General features: G+C 48.0%; 2 protein-coding genes across 4 annotated transcripts in view; one reads left to right on the forward strand and one right to left on the reverse strand.

Moving 5' to 3' along the window:
- Nucleotides 1–11,930, forward strand: part of INPP5A (inositol polyphosphate-5-phosphatase A) — a 249,702-nt gene extending 237,772 nt beyond the window's left edge. The window contains exons 13-16 of one of the 3 annotated variants that reach the window (XM_040564163.1): nt 4,318–4,429; nt 8,771–8,839; nt 10,172–10,259; nt 10,354–10,610. In XM_040564163.1, coding sequence (XP_040420097.1) covers nt 4,318–4,429; nt 8,771–8,839; nt 10,172–10,252 — 262 coding nt within the window. In that variant the 3' untranslated portion in view covers nt 10,253–10,259; nt 10,354–10,610. Of the gene's footprint in view, nt 1–4,317; nt 4,430–8,770; nt 8,840–10,171; nt 10,261–10,353 lie in introns of those variants that run through there. The other 2 variants (XM_040564164.1, XM_040564165.1) reach the window with 2 other exon arrangements.
- Nucleotides 11,931–14,389: 2,459 nt separating this feature from the next.
- Nucleotides 14,390–17,104, reverse strand: NKX6-2 (NK6 homeobox 2). The gene is made up of 3 exons (XM_040564341.1): nt 16,483–17,104; nt 15,991–16,163; nt 14,390–15,251 (listed from the first exon to the last, which is right to left on the reverse strand). Exons 1-3 carry the CDS (start codon nt 16,895–16,897, stop codon nt 15,003–15,005), a joined length of 837 nt encoding a protein of 278 aa, XP_040420275.1. The 5' UTR covers nt 16,898–17,104; the 3' UTR covers nt 14,390–15,002.
- Between the last annotated feature and the right edge of the window lie 5,739 nt (nt 17,105–22,843).

The following is a 22,843-nucleotide window of genomic DNA, read 5'->3' on the forward strand; positions in this document are numbered from 1 at the left end:
TTAAAGAGGACAGAAAAGTTGTTCCACATGGAATTCCTCATTTCTCCATTTCTATTTTTAAATATATATGATATAATACATGCAAAAAGTAACTATACTGAATGCTCAAGTTACAAAGCGTGTCCAGTCTTAAATTATTTATAGTGCACATGTGTTGGCATTATATCTATTTATCATTTATATTTCAATGGTACCCAGAGGCCTTTATCTGTTATACCATCATTTTTACATGAACATTCACTATTCATTGTCAGTATCACAGTTTTCTATATATAGAACAAGATAGGTGGTGATTGAGGCAGAATGCTACAGAAAGGAAAAAAAAATAGAAAAAAAAAATTCTTTTGTGTCTAGTCATGGGACTTAGCGAGCTGGTTCTCCCTTTTTCTCTATCACAGTCACAACTTTGATGGTCAAGACTGATAACACCCCAACCTGCCATGATGACACTTACCCATTGGGAGATTAATACTAGCATTTTTAACTTTTGATTATTTGTTATAGAATCCTTAAAGTTGTTTTTATCAAACCTATATAATTCTCTACACAATTCATAGATCAGAAAAACTGTTAAATTATTAAATGAGTTTTTAATTAAGAACTGTAAGCTTCTTACATGCTTGGAATGCGAGTGTTAAAAGGGGCTGAAGATACCAGGAAAAAAAAAAAAAAAAAGCTGTATGAGTGCACTTGGGCCCACAACCTATGTTTAATGTATTTTGGAAGATGTCTATTAAAAGAATAGCTTTGTTTTTTGCATGCACACAAACTTAAATTGAGGTTATCCTTTAAAAGAGATTATTTATGCTTTATTTTAAAGAAGCTGTTGAGAAGTAGTGTTGAAAGAAAGGAAAAGAGGATATGAAGTGTGAAGCCTAAAGAAAACAAAAAGTTAATAGTCAAATAGAACTGTGTATTAGCAGAATTATGTCTTGGTTAGCCCACTGAGATCATTGAAAGTATTGCCCAGTTTCCTGAGTACCATCTTGAGTCTATCATACATGGGCAGTTGCTGTATTGGAAGAAGCAAAATGAGTTTTGTGCCTTTATATCCTGCTTTTGCTGACATACAAGCACTATGGTTAATTATCTTGTTGGGCGCTCTGCATGCAGCCTTCATGGTTGTGGGCCCAATCTTGCCAACTTCATGAGACTTGTCTTTGCAGGGAGTGCAAGGAGCACACCCAAAGGCTGCATTCTTGTGACAAATTTTGTGTACAGGATTGAAATGAATGCCGTTGTGTGTAGCAGCTTTGAGGTTTGGGGCATTTTTGTGTGATTGTATTTTGCAACATCTTTCTGTTATAGCAACACCAGAATCATTAGCCTGGCTTCCTGAAATGTTTGTGCGTCTGTCTGTCTCCTCCTTTGATTGCTTCTATTGACTTGTTCTAAATCACATCAGCTGGTGGGAAAGTATCTGAATTAGCTGACATCATATAAGACACCAGAGTATCCACAGAGGAGAAAAACTTTGTAAATGCTCCAACTAAAAAGCTTCAGAGTTCACAAAAAGAAGATTAAATTCAGGAAGCAGTCATACTACTTTAATTCCACTATTCATTTAACTACAAAACAGGATGATGGAGACGTTCGTTGACATGTATGTTATTTGAAGTTTTATTCTGAGATACTATACAATCAGCAATACATTTCATGAAAATTTATTCAGTGGCAGTCTTATTCCAGAACCCTCTCAGAGTGTTTATTTGCCGTATTTGAAAATAAATAAATAAATAAACTATCTAAGGTAAATAGCACATAATTAACTAAGCTGCCCTGTCCACAAAACATGCTAGGTTGCAAAAAAGAATCCCTCCTGGCAATTCCCAGAGTCATATTCAGCTACGGTCACTTTTTGAGCCAACCTACAAAAGGAGCCTCTTTATTCCAAAGCGTATGTGACCTGTCTACAGCATGACAGAGGAAAGCAAAGAATTTTCCGTTCTTCTTGGGGGGTATATTCAGTTAATATTTTTTATTATGTCTCTGTCAGCATTTCACTGGGAATGAGACTGGCACAAGGCTAAGATACGGTGACGGTGAGGGAGAAGCTTTAGTCAGTGGAGTGCATCAAGACAGAATGCTTCCACACTTGAAGGAAGCGCAGAAGCCTGAGGGAAGAATGCTGGCTTATAAAAAGTATGTCTAGCCTCACTCTAGCATATTAAACTGTTACCTACAGACCATTTTGTCTGGATAACTTTTGCAGCATTTCGTTTCATCTCTGTCCCCAGACATCAGAATGCTGATTTGTCAAATATATTTGTAAATTACCATAACCTCACTGGGCAATCAGCACTAAAGACCTTGAAAAATTGTCAGAAGTTTTCACCCTGTGAAAACATTAAGATCAATAAAACAAATTGATAAATAGCATTTTACAGAATATAGGCTCCTGAATGAAATGCTCTGACATAGCAGTAACAGATCATTCCACGTACAGAGCATCGTACTTTAAAAGCCATATAGCTAATGCTGTAAAAGGAAGGATTATATGAAATGGGATTGATTCTTACACCTTATGTCATAAAAAGTAGCTTCAGTTGTACGGGGTTCTTGAGTAACTAAAAAGAGGTTACCAGAAAAAGTCAACCCTTAAATTGCAGACAAAGAGCTACTACCAATAGTATTACATCATCAAAATATCTCACAGACACTCAGAAATAAGCTGTACTTTTGTATGTCAGTGAAGCAGCAAATTGAATTCTCATAATATGTTTTGAAAATGAGTCTTGTTAGGTTTGATGAGGTGGAAAAGGTACTGAGATCACTGGTTTGTTCCAATACATTCAGTACGCTTTTCTTGGATGTTTGCCACGGCTAATCTTTTTAATGGCAGTGTAGCTTGTAAACCCATTTGGTAGAAAGCAATACATCTCAGTTTCAGAGTATCACACCAAGTAGGGTGGTAAATAAGTTTCTCTTCAAGCATGCAAGCCCTTTTGTTACAATCCCAGAAATTTTATTTCAATGCACATATCTTGAAAACCTCCATATTTCCTTTATGAATTCAACCATGAGCAAAAAATATACAAATATCCTTACTTTAAGTACACACACATACATATATGTAGATAAGTTGCACTAGCTAATGTTCTTGTTTAACTGCATTTATTTGGAGAAACTTCAATTAATTCAGGTCCAATATGCAAGAAATTGAGCTTTTCACAGCCCCTTTGATTTCCCCAAAACCCCTCTTTGGCTCCTTGCGGATGCTATTCTCAAAATGGTCTGGGGGAACAGTAGTCCTTACAGCATGATCAGTGATCATCGAATTCAAAGTTCTATCATATTAAAGTAGTGAGAACATTTGGATAAAACCCATTCACTAAGAAGGTTTTGGCCTCAGCCTCCTGACAGTTGAACCAAAGGCTGCCAGTGAAGGTACGTTAGATGATTTCAGCCTGTGGGCTCACACCAGCATGTAATCTTGAGATAACCAGAGTTAATTTTTAGGCTGTTCTGTGGGTTAAAAATAAACACTTTGTTGCATTTTAAAGCAATGATAGAGTGCACTGAGGATCCTATTGCACATTTTTAGTGATCTCACAGCAGAACTACTATTTTATCAGTGTCTGTTCCAAATTTTGTTACAAAACAAATTTTTGTTAGCACGGTTTCATATAAAGTTACAGAATCTTTTTTAGTTGGCTACATTGATTTTACTTCCTCCACCTCATTTTCCTTAAACTACATAGCTAATTCCTTGGCTCTTAAAAAATCTCCTGAAAAGCCTGCTTTCTTGTCATATCTTCCTTTCTGTCATCCTTAGAGAATCCATACAGGTGGGTTTTGTGTACAGCTACAGAGGTCCCAGTGCTCTGAACTCTGTTTTCTGTTAAATTATCCCTGAATAGCTCTCCCTGAAAGAATCATGCAAAGAAATCCCATGAGATGAACTTGTTTCCTGAGTTTCCTATTGCATCTTCTGCTTATTCATTTTTCATGGTCATATCCAACAGCCTACTCAATACTTGAGTTGCTGTTGAACTGATTTTCATTCTTTCACATCAATAAACAGTTTGCTGTCTTAGACACTCACACGTGCAAAAATGCAATGTAGGAGGTAAGACTTTTGAAACTGTATGTGTCTTAGCATGTTAGCCTAAAGTAGGACTGTAGATAGGAGACATGGAGATAGAGCACACGAGAAAGAAAGAGGGAGAAGTATAAGAGAAATGTAAATAAGTATGAGAGGTGTTCTAAAGAAATGCTTTTTGCCAATTAAAATTTAATTTAATGTTTTCATTTGACCCAAAGGTTTGAAGATGCTTTGCAAGAAGTTTCTGACTTGTGATTGTGATGTGTTTACAGTTATCCATATAGTGAGGACTCCAGCCAGGGAAAGCAGTACATGAATACGAGATGTCCAGCCTGGTGCGACAGAATCTTGATGTCCCACTCAGCCAAGGAGCTCATTCTGAAAGTAAGTATGGGCCTGCAGCCTCTCTGCTTCCCTTGTGTTGTATTTGTCTTCAACAAGGTTAGGAAGTTCTGCTACATTTCTGCTTTCTCTGAATTTTCAGTTGACTAGATCAAACACTCACTAAGCTGGAGAGTGCATACCATGGCAATATTAAGCGGTTATGTCTTCCAGTGCCTTTTATCTGAGAATGTGGATTTATCCCAATTAACCTTTTGGCAGTTAGAAAAGCATGAGCATTCACAAACTTTTCATTTGGTATCTGAGCTGCCAACACTGACTGCCCATTGGCTCTCCTGTGCTCCCTGTGTACTTGTCAGGGCTGTACTTGTCAGTGCCCTCCTGTGGTGTTTGTGAACCACACTGGGAAACTGTGCCCAGTTTAAAAAAGAATAAAAATAAATATGTAACCTTCATCATTCCACCAACTAGTCCCCTGTACAGTAACTTAAGTAACAGTACTGCCATTATTAAGGATTCAGCAGAGAGGCAGACGAAAGCAGCTAGGAGTGGCTGCTGACTGAGGAGTAATGCTATTGAAAGAAAAATCTATGAAGCAACAGCTTGAGGTCCCTGAGTTACAGGCGTGGTAAATTTAGGTTCCCTCTGTTGTTAATGGTGAGAACTGCATTTCCCAAGAATATGTCAGGTCCTAGATAGGCCAAATCTGCTATCACTGTCCACTGAAGGAAGACAGAGCCTACAGCAGGTGTGCTCCTAACTTTGGTACACCAATTAAGTTGCTAAATTTAGACCTTCCATTAGAGTTTTAAAAATAATGTTTTGCAGCATTTTTAGAACATACAGTTCCTCTTGGGTTTTAAGTGCTTTGAGGTAAGTTAAGCTTGGTAATGCTCTATCCAAGGTTAAATGAGCTAATTATAGTTCAGGAGCCTTCCAGTTTTCCTTTTGTCTCCTATTCTCTCTCCTTTTTACTTTGTTCTGCTCTCCCACTTTCCTTAGAAACACTGAACTGGATCAGCCAGTTACATATGCCAACTTACACTCTTTCTGTTTATTCCTGTTTGCTTGGTTATGGCAACTGTAGACCTGTCCTGTTATGTTGGCTAAGACCAAGAACACATCAGGAAAACAATGTATGATATGAGGAGATCTCACCCAAGCCTTTCTGCTCCAAGCTAAACCTTTCCTGCTGTGCTAGCAGTGGCCATGATTGCCCTGCAAGAATGTATTTGCTATGACTTTTCAGCACTGTTACACTGAGGTTACCTTGCTGAACAGATTGTTTGACTGTCGCATAACAGACTTACAGACCCCAAATTGCCCAAAGTCATGTGTCTGTCTGTATTTTCCTGTATCACTACTAAAATTTAATGGGAAGTAATCTTTGTATATAAATCCATATTCTACAGTTTCATGGTGGTTGTGTTTTTTTTCCTGTTTAAAGTAATGAAACTCTTGAAACTTGATTTCCTGAAGTTTATAACCTTCTCATTCTCTCTCTCATCAGGGCTTTTTATCTCATGATTTGACTGTTTGCTTTGCAATATATAACTCACTGAAAGGCTGAGAACATTTTTTACATAGCTACTCAAATTTCAGTCCAACATACTTCCTTACACATTTTAATGTATAATTATCTGCGTGATATCTTGAAGTTTCACTCAAAATTTTAGACCATAGCTGTATTACAGTATTTAATGAAAAGCCATTGTGAAGTGAAGAGGAATATAAGCTTTATAGTAAGAACAGTAATGTCAAAATCAATGTTATTTGATCTTCTTGTACAGAAATATCATGAGAAAAAGTGAGGCTTTACCCAAAATATTACAGATAGTACTTGGCGCCCATGGAATTCCTAAAGAACAAAGGATTAAAACCATGGAAAGAGTGGCCAATGAGGGAAGATTTTTTTTTAGGCTATGAATAAGGAGATAGAAGTGTACACAAAGGCTCGAAGAGTGTAAACAGTACAGAGGGAAAGGAATTCTTTCAGATTATCTGGGGGGTATAACTTGGATATAATGGGAGAAAATTAAACAAAGGAAAACAAAGGTAGAGCATTAAAGAAATTTGTAACTGTGAGGTCAGTTAGCCCACTTCTCAGTCTCAATGAAACAGAATCCCAGTCGGTTGGTTCATTCAAAGCTTACATTTAAAAAATGCATATAATTTTGTCTCTGCAGTTTTGCATTTGCAAATTATGGGCATGCAGTTTGGGACATCTCCAAAAATGTGCATGCAAAATTACAGATATAGATGAAGCCAAACTGGCATGGTTGTTTAACTTGGTGAGTTTATACCAATGAAGGAGTTAACTTACCAGCTCAAAAATAAACTAATTCTGGCCCATAAGATTTATTGAAAAGATTCAGTAGAAATGATAGAGGGAAGGGAAAAATGTTATTAACTAGTTTTCTTGGCTTTACACATCAAACAGCATTTGCCTTGCCACTGAGAATTTTTTCATTGCAGAGCCTTAAGCACTGACGCTTTTAAAAGGATCTGTTAAGAAACTAAAAGCAAATTTTAATTAACAGATTACAGTATACCAAATTCTTAAAATTTAAAAGTATATCAATTTTTAAAGATCTTTTTTGTCTAATTAGCTATTGGAAATTCTTATGCAGGCAATTATTTTGCTGTATTAATTCTCATAGGCAAATGAAAAATTTATTTTCTGTTTTAGCAAATCAATATTTTATTTTAAACAAAAATTGTAGTAAGTCTGCATTTTAATCCTATGTGAAGAAAGAATAGCATCCACAAATTGCCACACTGTACGGTGTGTTCAGCTACACAGTAGGCATTACAGATTGTACAGACATGGGGCTGTAAACAGCTTTCATGCAACATCATCTATCATGCTATGGTCGGTTACCTCACCATCATGTTATTTTATGCCTCCTGAGCCCTAAAACACCAAAGGTTGCCCACTGCTAGGGAGTTGCGTTGATGCCTGATAGCATGAAGTAATGAATGCTCAGCCAAGTGTATATTGTTTCTGCTTGTGCACCGCTGTAATTTGTTTATCTGTCTAAAGATTATGCAGTTGAAAATCCACAATTTTATGCTGCCTTTGTAAATTATCAAGTCGCTTTTGATGAATGTATCCCCACTTCCGATGCTAGTGGCATTATGATCTTGAAATATTGGAAAGTGCTCATGCATACAATGCAGAAGGTTATGTTTTTATATTTTTGGCAGACAACCATGCTATAAAGTAAATCTGACCTTAAGCTTCCTTACTGCATTAAAGATAATTCAGTTTTAACTTTATAGTCCTAAATGCTACTGTTTATATGAAGTTATTGCCCAGTCAAACTTGACTGATTACAGATGAGAAAGTCTTGACTGTTTCATACAAAATAAATTAGTATTGCCAACTAGTTTAAAGCACATCTACGATTGTATTAGAAACCTGAGAGTGTGCAGGTTGCAGATTTAATTAGCTTATAGGAATTGTTTAGCATAGTAAGAAATTGTCATGTAAGGCAATGTGTTTGTATTTATTCCTGAAGTATTGTGTTAGAGAAACAAAACATTCTGAAAATTACTTTTTTTTTTTTTGCAAATGGCAGAAAGACTTTATTGTTATTTCATTATTCATTAAACTACAAATGCTAAAGAAGTCATTGTATAAGGATAAAGTTCAATGCAGAACAAAATGAAAGCAATTCACAATGGAGACTGGAGGAATGTCATATTTCATTTACTGCTGATTTTTGTAAAATCACTTAAGGCTTTTTTCTGATGGAGGAACATAGCTCATACAAACGATAAAAGATTATATTCATGAACTACATCATTCATTCATACGTCTTAACATTTAAAAACAATTGTATGAAGAAATAAAACACTCTTATGAGGCAATGTGGATTACATTTAATTCAAAGTACAACATGTATCCTACCTAATTCTATAAAAATTGTGTGTTGTTTTTTTAAAAAGGAATGGTGCCAATTGCTATATTTAAACATTCAAACGGCAAAGGGTTTGAATGCAAACATAAATTAATGATTAATTTAATATATCCAAATGTTAGTCACTAAAATTTCTTAATGTCCCAGAAGCAAGGAGTAGGTTTAATGATTTCATGAGCTAATTTATGTGGACAAATTGCACAAGTTACTGCAAGCAGTATGGGACATAGAGATTCATTCTGTACAGTCTTTCTCTGGAGAAGCCAAGCAAAGATGTATTATTGTGTTAATATCACTGTTCTATGATTCTGTCACCTGATTCTATGATTCTATGAATAGCCTCTCATTCAGAAACTGTTCTGAACTATTTGTATAAGTCATTTCCTTATGTCATTCCGTTTCTGTAATCTGGAGAGTAGTTGAACTAATTGGTCTTTTTTTTATTTTTCTTTAAAACTAGTCAGAAAATGATGAGAAGATAGTAATATATGACCACATTGGGCCAAATGTCTGTATGGGGGATCACAAGGTAAATAAATTAAACTTTCTAGCATTGTATATAATGTATCTTTTTTATTAGGAAGGAGAATGTATGCACTAGTCTCTTTTAATTTTATATTTAAGTCAAGTATTTGTCTTTCGTATTTTTGATTTAAATCTTGGAAAATGTTTTAGAGTTTAATTCAGCTGAAATCAGCAAATGGAGTAGATACTCATATCTTGAAATGAATTAAAGAACAGGATGTTGTGCGCTTGAAGAAAAATATGATAAACACAAAATCAGTGGGAACTAATGTATGTGCACTTACACATACCTATTATTCCTGTAAAACATTTTTTTTGTTGTGTTATAAAAATAGCTTCCAAAACATAATTTTGATTAATTTGGTGCCTAGCTGATTATTGAAAACAGAACATACTGGCAGATCTGTATTTAAGCATTATGTGAGAAAAATAATATTGATTTATGTAATAAATACCAGTTGTTAAAGCAAAGAAAAAGACAGGAATTTACAATTTTCTCTGCTGAAGACACCAGATGGAAAGCCAAGGTAGAAATACAGCAAAACTATATTGCTTTGTTTGAAAAGTCTCATCAAAGAGTAGGAGGTAACCTCTGAAAGGTTTAGAAATTTCTGAAAGGTTTACAGAATTTTATGATTGAGGACCTGTATAAAAACAACTAGAAGCTTGCAAAAACTTGTAAGATGTGCAACACTGATGATGTATCAATCCTACAGACAGTGTTCAAGCTCTTGAATGATAATTCCATGATGGGTAAAGACTAAATCCATGTGTGTATGCATACATACACATAAATCTAAATTCACAAATGTATCATTATATTTACTTCCATGGTCAGTGTTCTTGTGAGACAGAGTACTGACTTTCTAAGGAAGAATGCACTTAAGATATTTAGTCCAGTATCATGCAAGTCAGATTTTAAAATTCAGAGGTTTACTAACTTCTACAGTAAAACAAAAAGTCCAGCGTGTCAGCAGCTAGCAACAGCCAGTTCAGAAACAATTGTTTTTGTTTCTTTTGTCACCAGTGTACTTCGTATGATATTTTTTTAGCATGGCGCTTTCAGTTGAGCTAATTCTGTGGTACACGGGAGTTGTGTGGAGAACCTCTACCCGCAGAAATCAATGGGAAATTTCCCCTTAGATTTCAATGGGAGCTGAGATCCATAAGGAGCTGCTGAAGTTCTCGTGTGCATTTTGTAGTTAGGTTAATCCACGAAATCATTGCGTCATTTTGTTTCCAGTCATAGAGGAATTTCTGTTGTGTTTATTACTGATTGTAAAAAAATGTTTGCATTTCAAATGTATAACTTCTATTTTTCCCTAACTTGCTGCAGCCTGTGTTCCTGTCCTTTCGAATAGCTGCTGGGGCAGGTAAACCTATTGCAAATGTGCACAAGTGTTGTGTCGTGCAGTGATGTGGTGGTAAATATCATTTTTTTTCCTTTACGTTTATATTTTCTACATCATTTCCCCTGTGTTTATTTTTCTTTTTAAAAAAATGCCAATTCTGCAACAGGAAAAAGATGCCTACGAAATGAGAAGATTTTCCGTGAAACTACACTGTAGCAAGGAGAGGAAGGAATGCACAGTATACTGAAATACATAATCGTAACAACTGTATCAATAAATCCAGTCCTGAGTGCCACATTTTTAGACTGCTGATCGTACACTATGCTTCAGCATCTGGACTCTGTTCGAGAAAAGCCTCACATACCTCACTGTCTTGTATGTTCATGTGACATCAAGTAGAAATGTGGAATTATTTTTTATATATATGTCACAATTCTGTTGCCAAAACTCTAAATAGACAGCAGAGATGTTATGTATTTTAGATTTCACAACCTTCAACTTTTAATAAGTGTTTGTCAATGTGGAAAAGCTATTTCAGCATATTATAAACTTTTAAAGGTGTCATGCCTAACATTATATATCTTTACCACTTTGGGGTTTTGTACATTGGATTGTATAGATAGAGATATCGATGGTTTTAAATGGTATTTTCATTGTCAACCAAGGATTTTGGTTTGAGTTTTAGTTTTAGTTTTTTGTTTTTTCATTTTTATATTTTTTTCTTGTTATTTACTATACTGCCATGTTACATGGTTTTTGAATCACACAGCAGCTGCTTTCTATACATACATATATATGTGTGTGTATATATATGTATGTATGTGTATATATACACAGATATATAAATAATTTATAAACCTGACCAAAACTTATGCTAAATATACTTTCCAATATGAATGCTTGAGAGTGCCATATCAGCAGTTAGTGTTGGAGTCTTAGCAGGTTTAGTTAAGTGTACATCAACAACCAACATTTATATAATAAATAATATATAGCAGTGCCATCCTGGATACAGATATATAGCTTACTTATATAGCACATATATTAGCAGTTTCACTTTGTTACTCCTATAATCCCTTCTTTCTATGTAATATTAAGGATTGAATGTGAAGTTCTTAGCTAGGTTTGGGTGTAACTTTCCAGAATTTTGTAAACTGTTTTTGTCTGTCTTTTGTTACTGTTTTATGGTGCCAAGTATTCTATATTAAAACATAACAACATGGGAGAAGAAAATAATAGTCTGCTTCAGGTAGCAACTGTATTGGGCACAGACTGTATTCATACAGTGTTAAAGAAAAAAAAGAAAGACTGTAAATTTTCCTGGTTAGTAGCTCAGTGCAGCCTACGATATAATCTTGTTTCTCCCACCACTAAATACAACATTAAAAGGTGATTAGGGAGTCTGTTGATGAAACACAAATGTATGTTTTATTGATTTAATTTAGAACACTACAGAGTTCATGGACTGCGTGATGGCATTAGATTGATGCTTGATTTTGGTATAAATCACTACCATTGAAAATGATTTGATGTCTGCTTGCAGAATGTTTTCTCAACAGTACAGTCTGGGTTTGTATTAAGTACTGTTGCCCAAAGGGTGTCTGCAGCTCTGTATTGTTATTGTGCCATGTTGCATTATAACCACACAGTAATTCTATTTAAGCAAACTCAACTCATGGTAACTTTGAAGGCCTTTAGAAATGAGTACTCTGGTTCTCAAGCAATAAAACTGATCATGGTGAATGTGGTTGTGTCTGTCCCTTTAATTTGGGCATTGGGGATTACACAGAAATTATTAAATTGTCAGATTTCTTACTAATGAGTTACCTTTTAATCTCCTGCCAATTAAGAGGGGCATTTTTTTGAGTGAAAACACACATAATAGAATGTGCTAGTAGTGTTAATCAAAACACAATACAAACTGAGAAAAAGGCATTTAGGAGTCTGTATCAGAGTAAGTGTTAACATACAGAGAGTAATACAATTTTATGAGCTATTGATGAGATGCCAGTCCCCAGTAGTTCAATAAATATGCCACCATAAACTCCTTCATGATTATCTCTGGTTTTAGGGGGGAAAAAAAAAAAAAAAAAAACTACTGCCTTTTCAAACTCAGGCTGAAGCTTCATTTATAGATAAATTCACCGGAGCTGTAAACTGCAAGACCATAAATAGTCCTAACCCATCTGGAGGAGTTAGTTACACAGGTGACTTGTCAAGGTAATTTGTTGAGTTGAAAGAGTCTCAAATTTAACCCACATAAATTCATAAAATGCAACTTTAGCATAGATAGATAGATAGACAGATAGATAGATGAAGGCGTTATCTCTTGAACGTGCGAGGCTCACACGGCGGTTAGGGCTTCGGAAACGCTCCCAAGATGGCATTCCTATTTGCAGGACACTACAAAGGCCAGTAAATAAGAGTTCCGCCACCGAGGCGTGTCGGGTTTCCGTCCGGTGACCCATCCGCAAAAGCCTCTCTCCGCGGCGCGCCCGCATCGCCCCGTGGCACCGCCGGTGGCCGCGGTGCGGGGCCCGTCCCCTCGGGGCAGCCGTGGGGCTGCGCGGCGGAGCCGCCCTCTCCTGCGGGAAGGTGCTCGGCACCGGGCAGAGATTTCGGGCTCCTCGAGGCACGTTTCTTTTTAAGAAATACGGAAAGGGGCGGGGGTGAATAATCCCGACTTTCAAGTGTGGGATTTTGTTGTAGTTTTGGTTTGTTTTAAACTGTCATTTTCCCTTAGGAGCCAGGGAACCGGCTCCGGTTCTTCGCTGCGATTCCAGCGTCGTGGCTCAGAGCGTTCAAAGCCGAAGCGAAGATTAATTTCTAAATTTGATTTACTCCGTCTGTAGACGTGGTACAACTCGAGCGAGGTCTTGCCAAGCCCCTGCTTTCAGTGAGTAAGAATTTGCGGGACCCACCTGCCCGGCCCGGCCCTGCAGCGGGGGCTGCCCCGACGGAGGGCTCGGCTCGGCTCGGCTCAGCGGGCGGGGCGGGCGGGGTGCGGCCTCGCCGTTCGCCGAGCGGGGCCGCAGCGGGAGCCGGTCCCGTGCCTCCGCCGGGCCCCGCGGCGCCCTCCCCCGGCCCAGCCGCAGCTGCGCGGGGCGCGGATGGACTCGGGCGGACTCCCCCCGCCCCGCCCCCGGCACGGCCGCTGCTCGCCCGGGGCCGTCCCGCGGGCCTCGAGCGCTGCGCCCCCGCACGCCGGGGCGGCCCGGGGCTGGCGGCGCGGAGCAGGGCCCGGCCTCCGTGCGGGGAGCGGGGGGGGGCCGGGCCGGGCCGGGCCGGGCCTGCGGCAGGCGGCTGCAGGCGGCGCGGGGCGGCCGAGCCCGGCTGGAGCTGAGGCGTTCCGGTGGCGGCGGGATTGCTTCCCTCCACCCCGTTGCCGGGCAGGGCGCCCCGCGGTTCAGGCTGCGGGGCAGGGGCTTGGACGCAGGAAGAAAAGAACGGAGAGAAAAAAAAAAAAGTAGCAAAGCCGAGGCAGCCGGACGGTCAAGCTTCGCCCACCAGGCCTCGAATACGCCCGCGAGGAGCCCCGCGGAGCCCCGGCAGCGCGAGGCTGCCCGCGGGCCGCTCTTTGCCGGCCCCGGGCGGTGCCGTGCGGCCGCTGTCCCGGCGGGCCCGGGCCGCCTTCCCGGGAGCTCGGCGGGCCGCTGCGGGGACGGCGCTTGCAGCCTCCGCCGCCGAGCTCGGGGTTTGCCTTCGGGGTTCGCCTTCGGGGTTCCTGCGGCTGCCGCTGTTCGCGCAGCGCTGCGGGCGGTGCCCGAGCCCCTGCCCCCCGCGGCAGAGCCCGTAGCGCCCCGCCGGTGGTCACCGGACCCCTTTCCTGCCAGGAGCCGGCTGGACCCCGGCCCGCGGGCGCACCCACCGAGCCGCGCAGCCTCTGCCGGTCCCGGTCTGGGGGCGGCGGAGCGCGGCACAAGCCGCGGGGGTCCGCGCGGTTCCGAGTCCCGCTCCCGCCGGGGCCGACGCCCTCGCCCGCAGCCAGCTCCTGGGGCCGCCCGGCCCAACCCGACGGCCCCGCCGCGGCGAGCTGGGCCGGCCGGTGCAAACGAAGGCCCCGGAGCAGCGAGGGGGAAGGCAGCGGGGGGCCTGAGGCAGGCAGGGAGAAGCCCCCGCCCCGCGGCCACTCGCGGGGGGCAGAGGCGCAGCCCCGGGCGGCCGGAGTAGCAGTCACAGCGCGGGAAAGGCGCTAGAGGCGAAGCTTGTTAAATAATTTATTGATTTATACAAAGTCTTTCCAACCCGTGTGGAGACAATATTATTTGAATCCGATTTAAAATCAAGTATCTATTTTTACTCTCACACTTTTTTGGGGTTGTTTTCCCTTTTGGTATTATTAAGCATAAAATCCAGAGGCAGGAGAAATCAAACCGCCAGAAACACTGAGTAGAGGGAGGGAGTGAAAGAAAACAGCCGTTTTTACACTAGAAAGATACGTCACAAAATCTGAAGTTTACTATATACAAAGTGACTGCGCGTGGATTTGGCGATCCATACAAAACGGTAACAAAATCTGATTGTTAGGAGCAGAAATACGGCAAGAAGGCTAAAAGAAAGGCAGGGATGGGGCAAACCTTAAAGGAGCACAAAACGAAACCCAAGAAGTTGGAAAGATTCCTCTGAAATTTACATCGATGAGAAGGAAAATAATTTCATAACTTATTCTGTAAAAAATATATACATTTCACATACATCTTAGGCTGTACAACACACCACTTTAAACATCCAGGTACAATTGGTCTCCGTCGCAGTGCCTACCGTGGCGGCTCACCCGGCCGCAGGCGCCCGGAGCAGCCGTCGGTGCCCGCGCCCTCACAAGGTGTCCGAGCTGGTGCTGCAGGGGCTGACGAGGGAGAGGTTTGTGGATTTGTGCTTTTTCAATAGCCTCGTGATTTTTTCGTCGTCTGAGTTGGGGTCCAGGGGCTTGTTGTATTCGTCATCGTCCTCATTGTCCGAGCTCTCCTTCAGCTTCTCCGTCTCGGAGTCGTGCTTCTTCTTGGCCGAGGCCATCTCCGCCGCGTGCCGCTTCCGCCACTTGGTCCGTCTGTTCTGGAACCAGACCTGGGCCGGCACGGGAGTCGCTCAGCCCCGCCGCCGCCGGCCCGCCCGACGGCAGCCCCGGGCCCGCCGCCCACGGCCGCCCCTTCCCGCTACCGGGACCGCGCGCAGGGGAACGCGCGGGAGCGGGGCCGCGGCCGCCCCGGGCCGGGGGGCACCGCGCGGAAGCGGCGGGGCAGCAGCGGGAGGGGGCTCGCAGGGACACGCGTGGGTCACCCCTCGGCTCTCCCGGCCCTGCCGCCAGCCTGAGCTCGGCGACCGTAGCGCGGCGGCTTCACGGAACGAGCAGCCGCTGAGAACCAAACGGGACGGCCAGGAAAAGGAGCGCGGCACTTAAAGTATTTGCTAAAAAATTGCGTGGCTGTACAAAGAGTCGTGCCAGTCACTGGACAGTCTCTGTGGGAACCTGACCTCTTGAAAACAACTACCTGCGTGGGGCTTTTGTTTTGTCGGCCGCGTACGTATATTTTCCCGAAATCGTTTTCAGCACAAAGAGCCCTAATCACAAAAATAAAGTTACGTAGAAATTGGCCTAAAGTCTATCCAATATCTAGATATCGTAGCTTAAATTACAAGCGACTTCAAAAAAAAAATCCCGTACGGCCCTACTGCTTTGAATGGTCGCCGACAATCAGCGCAGAGGAAAACAGCGGCAGCGCTGCCTCGGCGGCGAGAGGTGGCAGCCGGGGGAGGCCCGTGCCCGGCCGGGGCCCCGCACGCCGCGCACCGCGCGGGGACCTACCTTCACTTGGCTCTCGGTCATCCCTAGGGAATAGGCGAGGCGGGCTCTCTCCGGTCCTGCCAAGTACTTCGTCTGTTCAAAGGTTTTCTCCAAAGCAAAAATCTGCTGCCCAGAGAAAGTCGGTCGCGAGTGTTTCTTCTTGCCGTCCTTGTCCAAAACCATCCCCGTCTGAGCTGAAAGCGGAGGAGAAACAGCTCCGTCAGAGACGGGGCTTGCGCTCGACGCGAGGTTGGAGCGAGGTCTGCGCCCGGCGCTAAGCGGGGCCGGGCTGCAGCGGGGCTGCCCCGGCTCGCCGCCGCTGCTCGGACGCCGCTGGCTCCAGAGCGCGGTCCGGTCCGGGGACGGCTCCGGCCCCCTCGGGGTCCGCCTTCGAGGCGCCGAGGCCTCCGCCGGGCCGTTCGCCCCGTCTGCAGGGCCGCGCCGCCCGCCCCGGGCCCGCCGGCCGTGAAGGCTCAGCGGGCCGCGCGCCCCGCCGGCACCGGCCGCACTTACCGGGACAGGCGAGCCGGGGGTCTCTCCAGGGAGAGCCCTGCACCACTCCCGGCCAGAAAATGGGCGGCCTCCCCGGCAGCTCCGCCAGCGGCTTCGGGTACCGGGAGACGGCCGCGGGGTTGAAGTACATCCCCGCCGAGGCCGCCAGTCCGTTGATGCGGGGCAGCCCGCCCAGCAGGTTGCTGGCCGTGCCCACCGGCCGCCCCAGGATGTCGCTTATTCCGTGCGGCGTCCCCAAGGGGAGCTGCGTGTTGAGTCCGCCCAGGGCCGGCGCCTTGAAGCCGGAGGGGTTCTGCAGGGTGTAGGGGAAGAGGGAGGTCTTCATCTCGGCCATGTTGTGCAGCGCGGCCAGCGGCGTGCTGCTGAGGACGAACGCGCTCTGGCGATTAGCATCCATCTGCCCCACCGCTAACATTTGCGGTCATCAGCGAGCGCGAGCCCTTCTCCAGGCGAGGCGGCAGCCGCCCGAACTCGTCCCCGCCGGGAGCGCCGGCCGCGGGCGGGTCGCCCTCTTCTCCGCTCGCGGGTCGGAAGCGGCAGCCGGCGGCAAAGTTTGCTCAGCGCAGGAGAACCTCGGCGCTGCTCCGCCCGCCCCGGCGCCTCGGCGCCGCGCACCGCCAACGTCCCGGCCGGAGCGCGGAGCGGCGCGCGGCCAGACGGCACCGCGGGGAGGCGAGGAGCCCCAGGAGAACGGCCCCGCGCCGCCGGGGCGTCCCCCGCAGGCTGCGGCTCCCGCGCGGGATCCAGCGGGAGAGGGGCCCGGCGGTGCGCGCCCTGTGGCTGGGCTGGGCTCGGCTCAGCTCCGCGCCTCGCCCGCGCGTCCCGGCGGCGGCGGCAGCACCGGGGACGCTCCGCGCCGCGCCCCGGGGCGCAGATAACCGCGCGGGCACCTGCGAGCAGCGCGCCCATTGGGCGGCCGCCGCCCCGCGCCGCCGCCGCGGCCCAATCGGCGGGCGGCGAGCGCCCCCACCCCGACACGTCACCGCCGGGCCGGGCGGCCCCCGGGCGCCGTGGGGGCGCGCGGCACCGCACGTGGCCGCGCCGCCGCCGACGGGACCCCGGCACCCGGCACCCGGCGCGGCCGCCTCCGCCGCGCCCGCCCCTCGCCGCCGCCCCGCGGCTCGCTCGCCGTTTCCGCTGCCCCGGGCTCTGCCGCACGGCGCGGCCCGTGCTCTGGGGGGGCGGCGGCGCCGTTCCGCCCGTCCCGTCGGGCCCTCGCCGCAGGCGGGTCCCGCCTCTGAGCGCGGCGCGGCCCCGGGAGGCCGGCCCGCGGCGGCGGGGCCCGGAGCGCGGCCGGGGGGTGCGGGAGGAGCGCGGCGGGGCTGCGGAGCGGAGCGCGGCTGCTCGCACCCGATGTCTTTGGGCGGGTAGCGAACGAGCTGTGTCTGCCGTTGCGCCTCGGCTGCCGCCCCCTTGTTAGAGTCGAACCCTTAAAGCGTGCCTGTAAAAGTGACCGCCCGTCCCGGGACCGTGCCGCTCCGGTTTGTTACCCGTCTTAAAACGCGCTGGCGCCTGAGAGGTCTTCCTTCGGGACGTGACGGACAGGTACACCGCCTCGCCTTTAGCGGGAAAAAACGGCCCTCACATCACTGCGGCACGAAGCTCGTTTGCGCAAATAAAATTGTCACGGGTATTCCGCCCGACCGAAAATGTTCTCACTTGTCAAGACAAGAAGAATTCCGATTTGAGACTTTCATAGAAAATAATTCCGGAAACGGGACTCGAAGCGCGTTCTTTGCCTTACAAATGCCTTCTCCTGTGTTTTTGATGCATTGTTAATCAAGAAAAATACTAACCACAGCAAGTGGGGGATTAAAATTTTTCAAAGTGTTCACAAAGTAAGCATGAATCGAATAGTTACTGAAAGGCGTGGTCATACGGATCTAATTATGCCGTTCGTCGGAGCCCTTTGCAAGTGCATACGGTTTTGTTTAATCTGAAACAACAGCCCTCGTGTCAAAGCTTGGGAAACGATACTCGGGATCGATCAACGATCTTTATTTTCAGTCGCTGAAGTTAGAAATGATGCAAGTGTCCGTCTTCTTACGCGCATCCTCGTAAAAGCTTAACGTCTGAACGTGAGAGTAAAATCGACGCTGCCTTAAAAGAGGCTTAATAAAACACTTCATTGTTTTTCCTCTCTGTTGTAGATAACACCAACAGAGAAAGCCGTAAGGGGTGCGTCGGGCTCTCCGCTCCCAGCCCCGTGAGCTCTCTGCCCGTGTGCGCGGGGCAGGAGGTGCCGGGTGCCGCCCGCGCTCCCCCGGCACGCGGAGCTGCGGGAAGGCGCCGGGGGCTGCCTCGGTCTCCGGCTCCGCGCGCCCGCCGTCTGCACAGCGCCGGTTTTCTGCCGCGGCGGCCCGAGCTCTGCCCCCGGCCCCCTGCCCCGGTCGCGGAGCTCGGGGCGGCGCCGCGCCAGCCGCGCCCGCTGCGCGCCCTCCCGCGGAGCGTGGCGCACCGCCCGCGGCTCTCCCGCCCCTGCACGCCGGCTCCTCGGCACGGACGCTTTCATCTCGGCTGACCGCAGGCGAGCCGGGCCCGGCCGCTAGCTCGTACCCTTTGCCCGGGCAGAAAACAGCCGTCCCCGCGGAGCAGCCCCCACGGCGGGACGCCGTTGCCTTGCACGGCACCGGTGGGCAGGGTAAGAGCGCGGCCACCGCCGGCCCTGGTCCCGAGGCGCCGCTCCGCAGCGGGGCCGCGGCAGGGACGGGACGGGACGGGACTGGACGGGCCGCGCCGCGCCGCCGCCTTCTCGCTGCGAGGCGGCGGCAGGGAGCGCCCGCTGCCCGGGGACACCGGAGAGTGTCCGTGTCCGTGCGCACCCCGCCTCCCGCGGACGCTTTCTGGCTCCGGCGCCGCACGCACACCCGTCGCAGCCCGCTGCCCCGGGGCCGCTCGAGCCCCGGGGAGCAGGGCCGGAGCTCTCCTCCCGCTGCCGTCCTCTGGGTTACTTCGGGACTTCACCGTGAGTAGCCCCCTCCAGCATCCTCGTGCTCGGGCTAAAGCAGTGTTCTGAGGCCGTCCGATAATTTATGCAATCAGTGACCGTTGTTAGGCATTAATTGTGCATTTGTCCCTGCGCATTGGCTTTTCTGCAATTTAATACCCCATTTTTTCCAGGTGGAAATAAACGTGTTTGGTTTGGTTTGTGTTTTTTTGTTTGTTTGTTTGTTTGTTTGGGTGGGTGGGTCGGTGGGTGGTTTGGTTTGGTTTTCATCTCTGCAGACTCCGCGGCGCGATAAAACTGCTTTGTGTCTTTTCCCATGGCTTTTCGATGACCGGGCACGGAAGGAGCCCGCCCGCTGCCCTCCGCGGGAACCACGAGCGGGCCTTGCCCGTGTAGCCCCGGCCCCCCGCCACCGGGCGGCACCTCCGGGACCACCGTCCCCCCCGGTCCCCTCCTCTCGGCCGCACTGGCTCCTCCGGCAGGGGCACCCCGGCTGCACCCCGCCGCCCCCGGGGCTGCCGCGGTGATCCGCGTCCAAGCGCTCCGTAGGTTTCGGCGAGAGCCCCGCAGAGGCCGCGCCGCTCGGGGCTGCTGGCGGCTGCGCCGGGCACCCCGGGGCCCGGGCCCCCCGCGAGCTGCCCGCTCCCCTCTCCGCGCCCGGCCCGGTGCCCACGGGCGCTGCCGTCGCCCCGGTGGCCCTGGTAAGCCGAGCTCGGGCTCCGCCGCCGGAGGAACGAGGCCGTCCCCGGGGGCCCGCTGCCCAGCCCGGCGGGCGCCAGGACCCGCCGAGCCCGCTGCCTGCGGCCGCGGGCGTTTTGGCGGAGCAGGTACTGGTCTGAGACGTCTCTGACTACACGCGAATTGCGCTGCTGATAAGGGCCCCTAGCTGGGTCAGTCTGGGAGCGCTAACGCCCGCTGCGGTGCGCTGATACCCGCGCGTTTGTTTTCAGAAGAGGTCGCTTCCCGGCGGATAATTCCAGTGCAGGGAAGCAGGCGCGGGCGCACCGACAGCGGGCAGCGCCGGGCCACCTCGCCGGGCCGCTCCCGCAGCCGAGCGGCGCCGCCACCCCGCGCTCGCCGCCTGCTGCCCGCCGGCCGGGGCACGGTGCACGGGGGGCGCGGAGACACCGGGCTCCGGCGGAGCGGCCCCGCCGCCCCCGCCGCGCTCCCGGCCCGGACCCCGCCGCGCGCTCCCGGCGCCCCCTGGCGGCTCGCGGGGCCGGTGCGCGGCGCAGACCCCCGGAGCCCCAGACCCCCGGACCCCGGTCGGGGGGCGGGACCCGCGGCGGCGCGGCGCGGGGCAGCGCTGGGGCTCCCCCCTCGGAGGCCTGCAGAGCGCCCCGCGAGCCGCCCCGCTCGCGCAACAGGGCTGCGGGAAAACAGGGAGCGCCGTTTCCTCGAGGGGCTGTTGACGGTGACATGCTTTTATCGGGCGGTTCCTGATAATAAAGACAGCATCTTATGGGCGTAAGTGGAATCGTTCCGTAATGGAACTGTTTGGCCCCTGTCTTGAGTGACCTTATATCCAGAATGGAATATTATCAAATACTACGGGACAGACAACTTCAGACAAGTTCTGTTTAACCCTTCTGTACTTCTTTTTGTTATGCACATGGACAAATCACCTTTTCTTGTAGCCTCTGTGTAGCTGAAAATGTCTGAAAGGGCGCGCACTACCACCAATAAGAGTAATCTGTGTTTACATTTATTGGGTGTAAATGCATGTGCTCTCTGTCTTACTTCATGGTCAATAAAGAAGTCACGTGCAGTGCATGAAAGCATCCCCCACTCTGTTGCACGTTATTCCAAAATGCAGATGTAAATGTCCGTGTCAAAACAGAGTGATCAGGAAAGGGGGAATTCAGGGCAGATCACACAGACTTCCTTTGATGAATTATTCTGTTTGTGGCAGAAGTGGGAGTGAGGCTATGTAAGTGAGGGAGAAAGGGTATTGCTGCATAAAGCTACCCAGAGCATTGGAGGGAGAGGAGAGAACAGAAAAGTCCGTGTTGAGGTCCTGTAATCACACTGTGTCTCTGCATTCCTCACACTGTGGATGCTGTTGCTTTGCAGCATGCCTGTAAAAGGTCCCTAGTGTTTAAAAATGAGAGGTGTTGGGCTAGTAATGGAGCCACCTGAAAACAAAGTCATTTTAGACTAGATGACCTCTGTTGAAGCATCTTCACAGGATGATATATGCTCCGGGACAGGACATATTTAATATTTTTCATTATGATTCTTGGCACAAAAAGTAGGAATATGATAATGGTGCAGAGCTAAGAGTTCTCATCAGTATAGAGCAGCGCACAAGAGAAACTGGATGACCTTGAAAACAGCTCAGCAGAAATGTGAAGAAACATAAAAATATAAAAAGAAGTTAGTGTCTTACAGTACAGTAGGCACTAACTTCTAACAGTCACTTAGAAGTTTTACACTAACAGTCTCTTGCATTTTCATTTTCTTTTTCCCCTTCCTATTTTATTTAATCATGTTTACTGTCCAGTCCACTCTTCCTCCTTTGGACAGGCACCACAGAGCCCAGAATAGCAGAGGAGCAGAGAGCAGCTGTGGAGGAGACCAGCCCTTCACAAAGTACATGTGCAAGTGGAAATGCTCTGCCTGCTTCAGTATCTGAGGTCTTTCAGCACATTCAATGTTAAGTTGTAAGTGCCCAGTATTTTTTTGCTTTTTCTTTGAACAATTCAGGGCTATGTCTGGTGCTACGGCTGCATGTAGCTGTAAGGCAGAGTGGCCCCAGACATGGGTCATACGTTTACACTGTTAGCTTTATAATGAGGTCTGAATAAGGGGGGGGAGAGCACACAGCAGAAAGCACTGATAGAATCCCGTGGCTGGGAGGAAAACTTCCCTGTTTCCTATGCTTCTCTGATGCAGTCAAGTAGCTTTATCCTTTCAAGGACTTATACTGAAAATCAAATCCACTGGTAGAGCAAACTTGATGAAGACCAGAACGCACAGTAGAGAAATGCTGTTGGTTCTTGCGTACCACAGAGATAGAAAACACACAGAAATGTCAGTCAAGCAGTAAATTTATAGATACTAGGCTTTGCCATTAAAGGAGAAACACTTGGAAGAGGAAACAAAGATTATGTTTTTCTTTTTGTGATGGCTGGCTGAATCATTCTGTTTATACACATAATAATGGAGGCCAGTAACAGAGTATCCCAGTGGTCGATATTGTGTCCCATCTTGTTTACCATCTTCATTAGCAATCTGGACAATGGGGTAGAGTGCATCCCCAGTAAATTTGCAGATGACATGAAAATGGGGGGGCGGGGGGCGGTGAGGGGAGTGCCTGACTCGCCAGAGGGCCACAGTGCCATCCAGAGGAAAACTGGCACAGGTTGTCCAGAGAGGTTGTGGAGTCTCATCCGTGTAGATGTCCAAAATCTG

The sequence above is a fragment of the Cygnus olor genome, chromosome 7 (assembly GCF_009769625.2).
Source record: "Cygnus olor isolate bCygOlo1 chromosome 7, bCygOlo1.pri.v2, whole genome shotgun sequence".
NCBI classification, from domain to species: Eukaryota; Metazoa; Chordata; class Aves; order Anseriformes; family Anatidae; genus Cygnus; species Cygnus olor.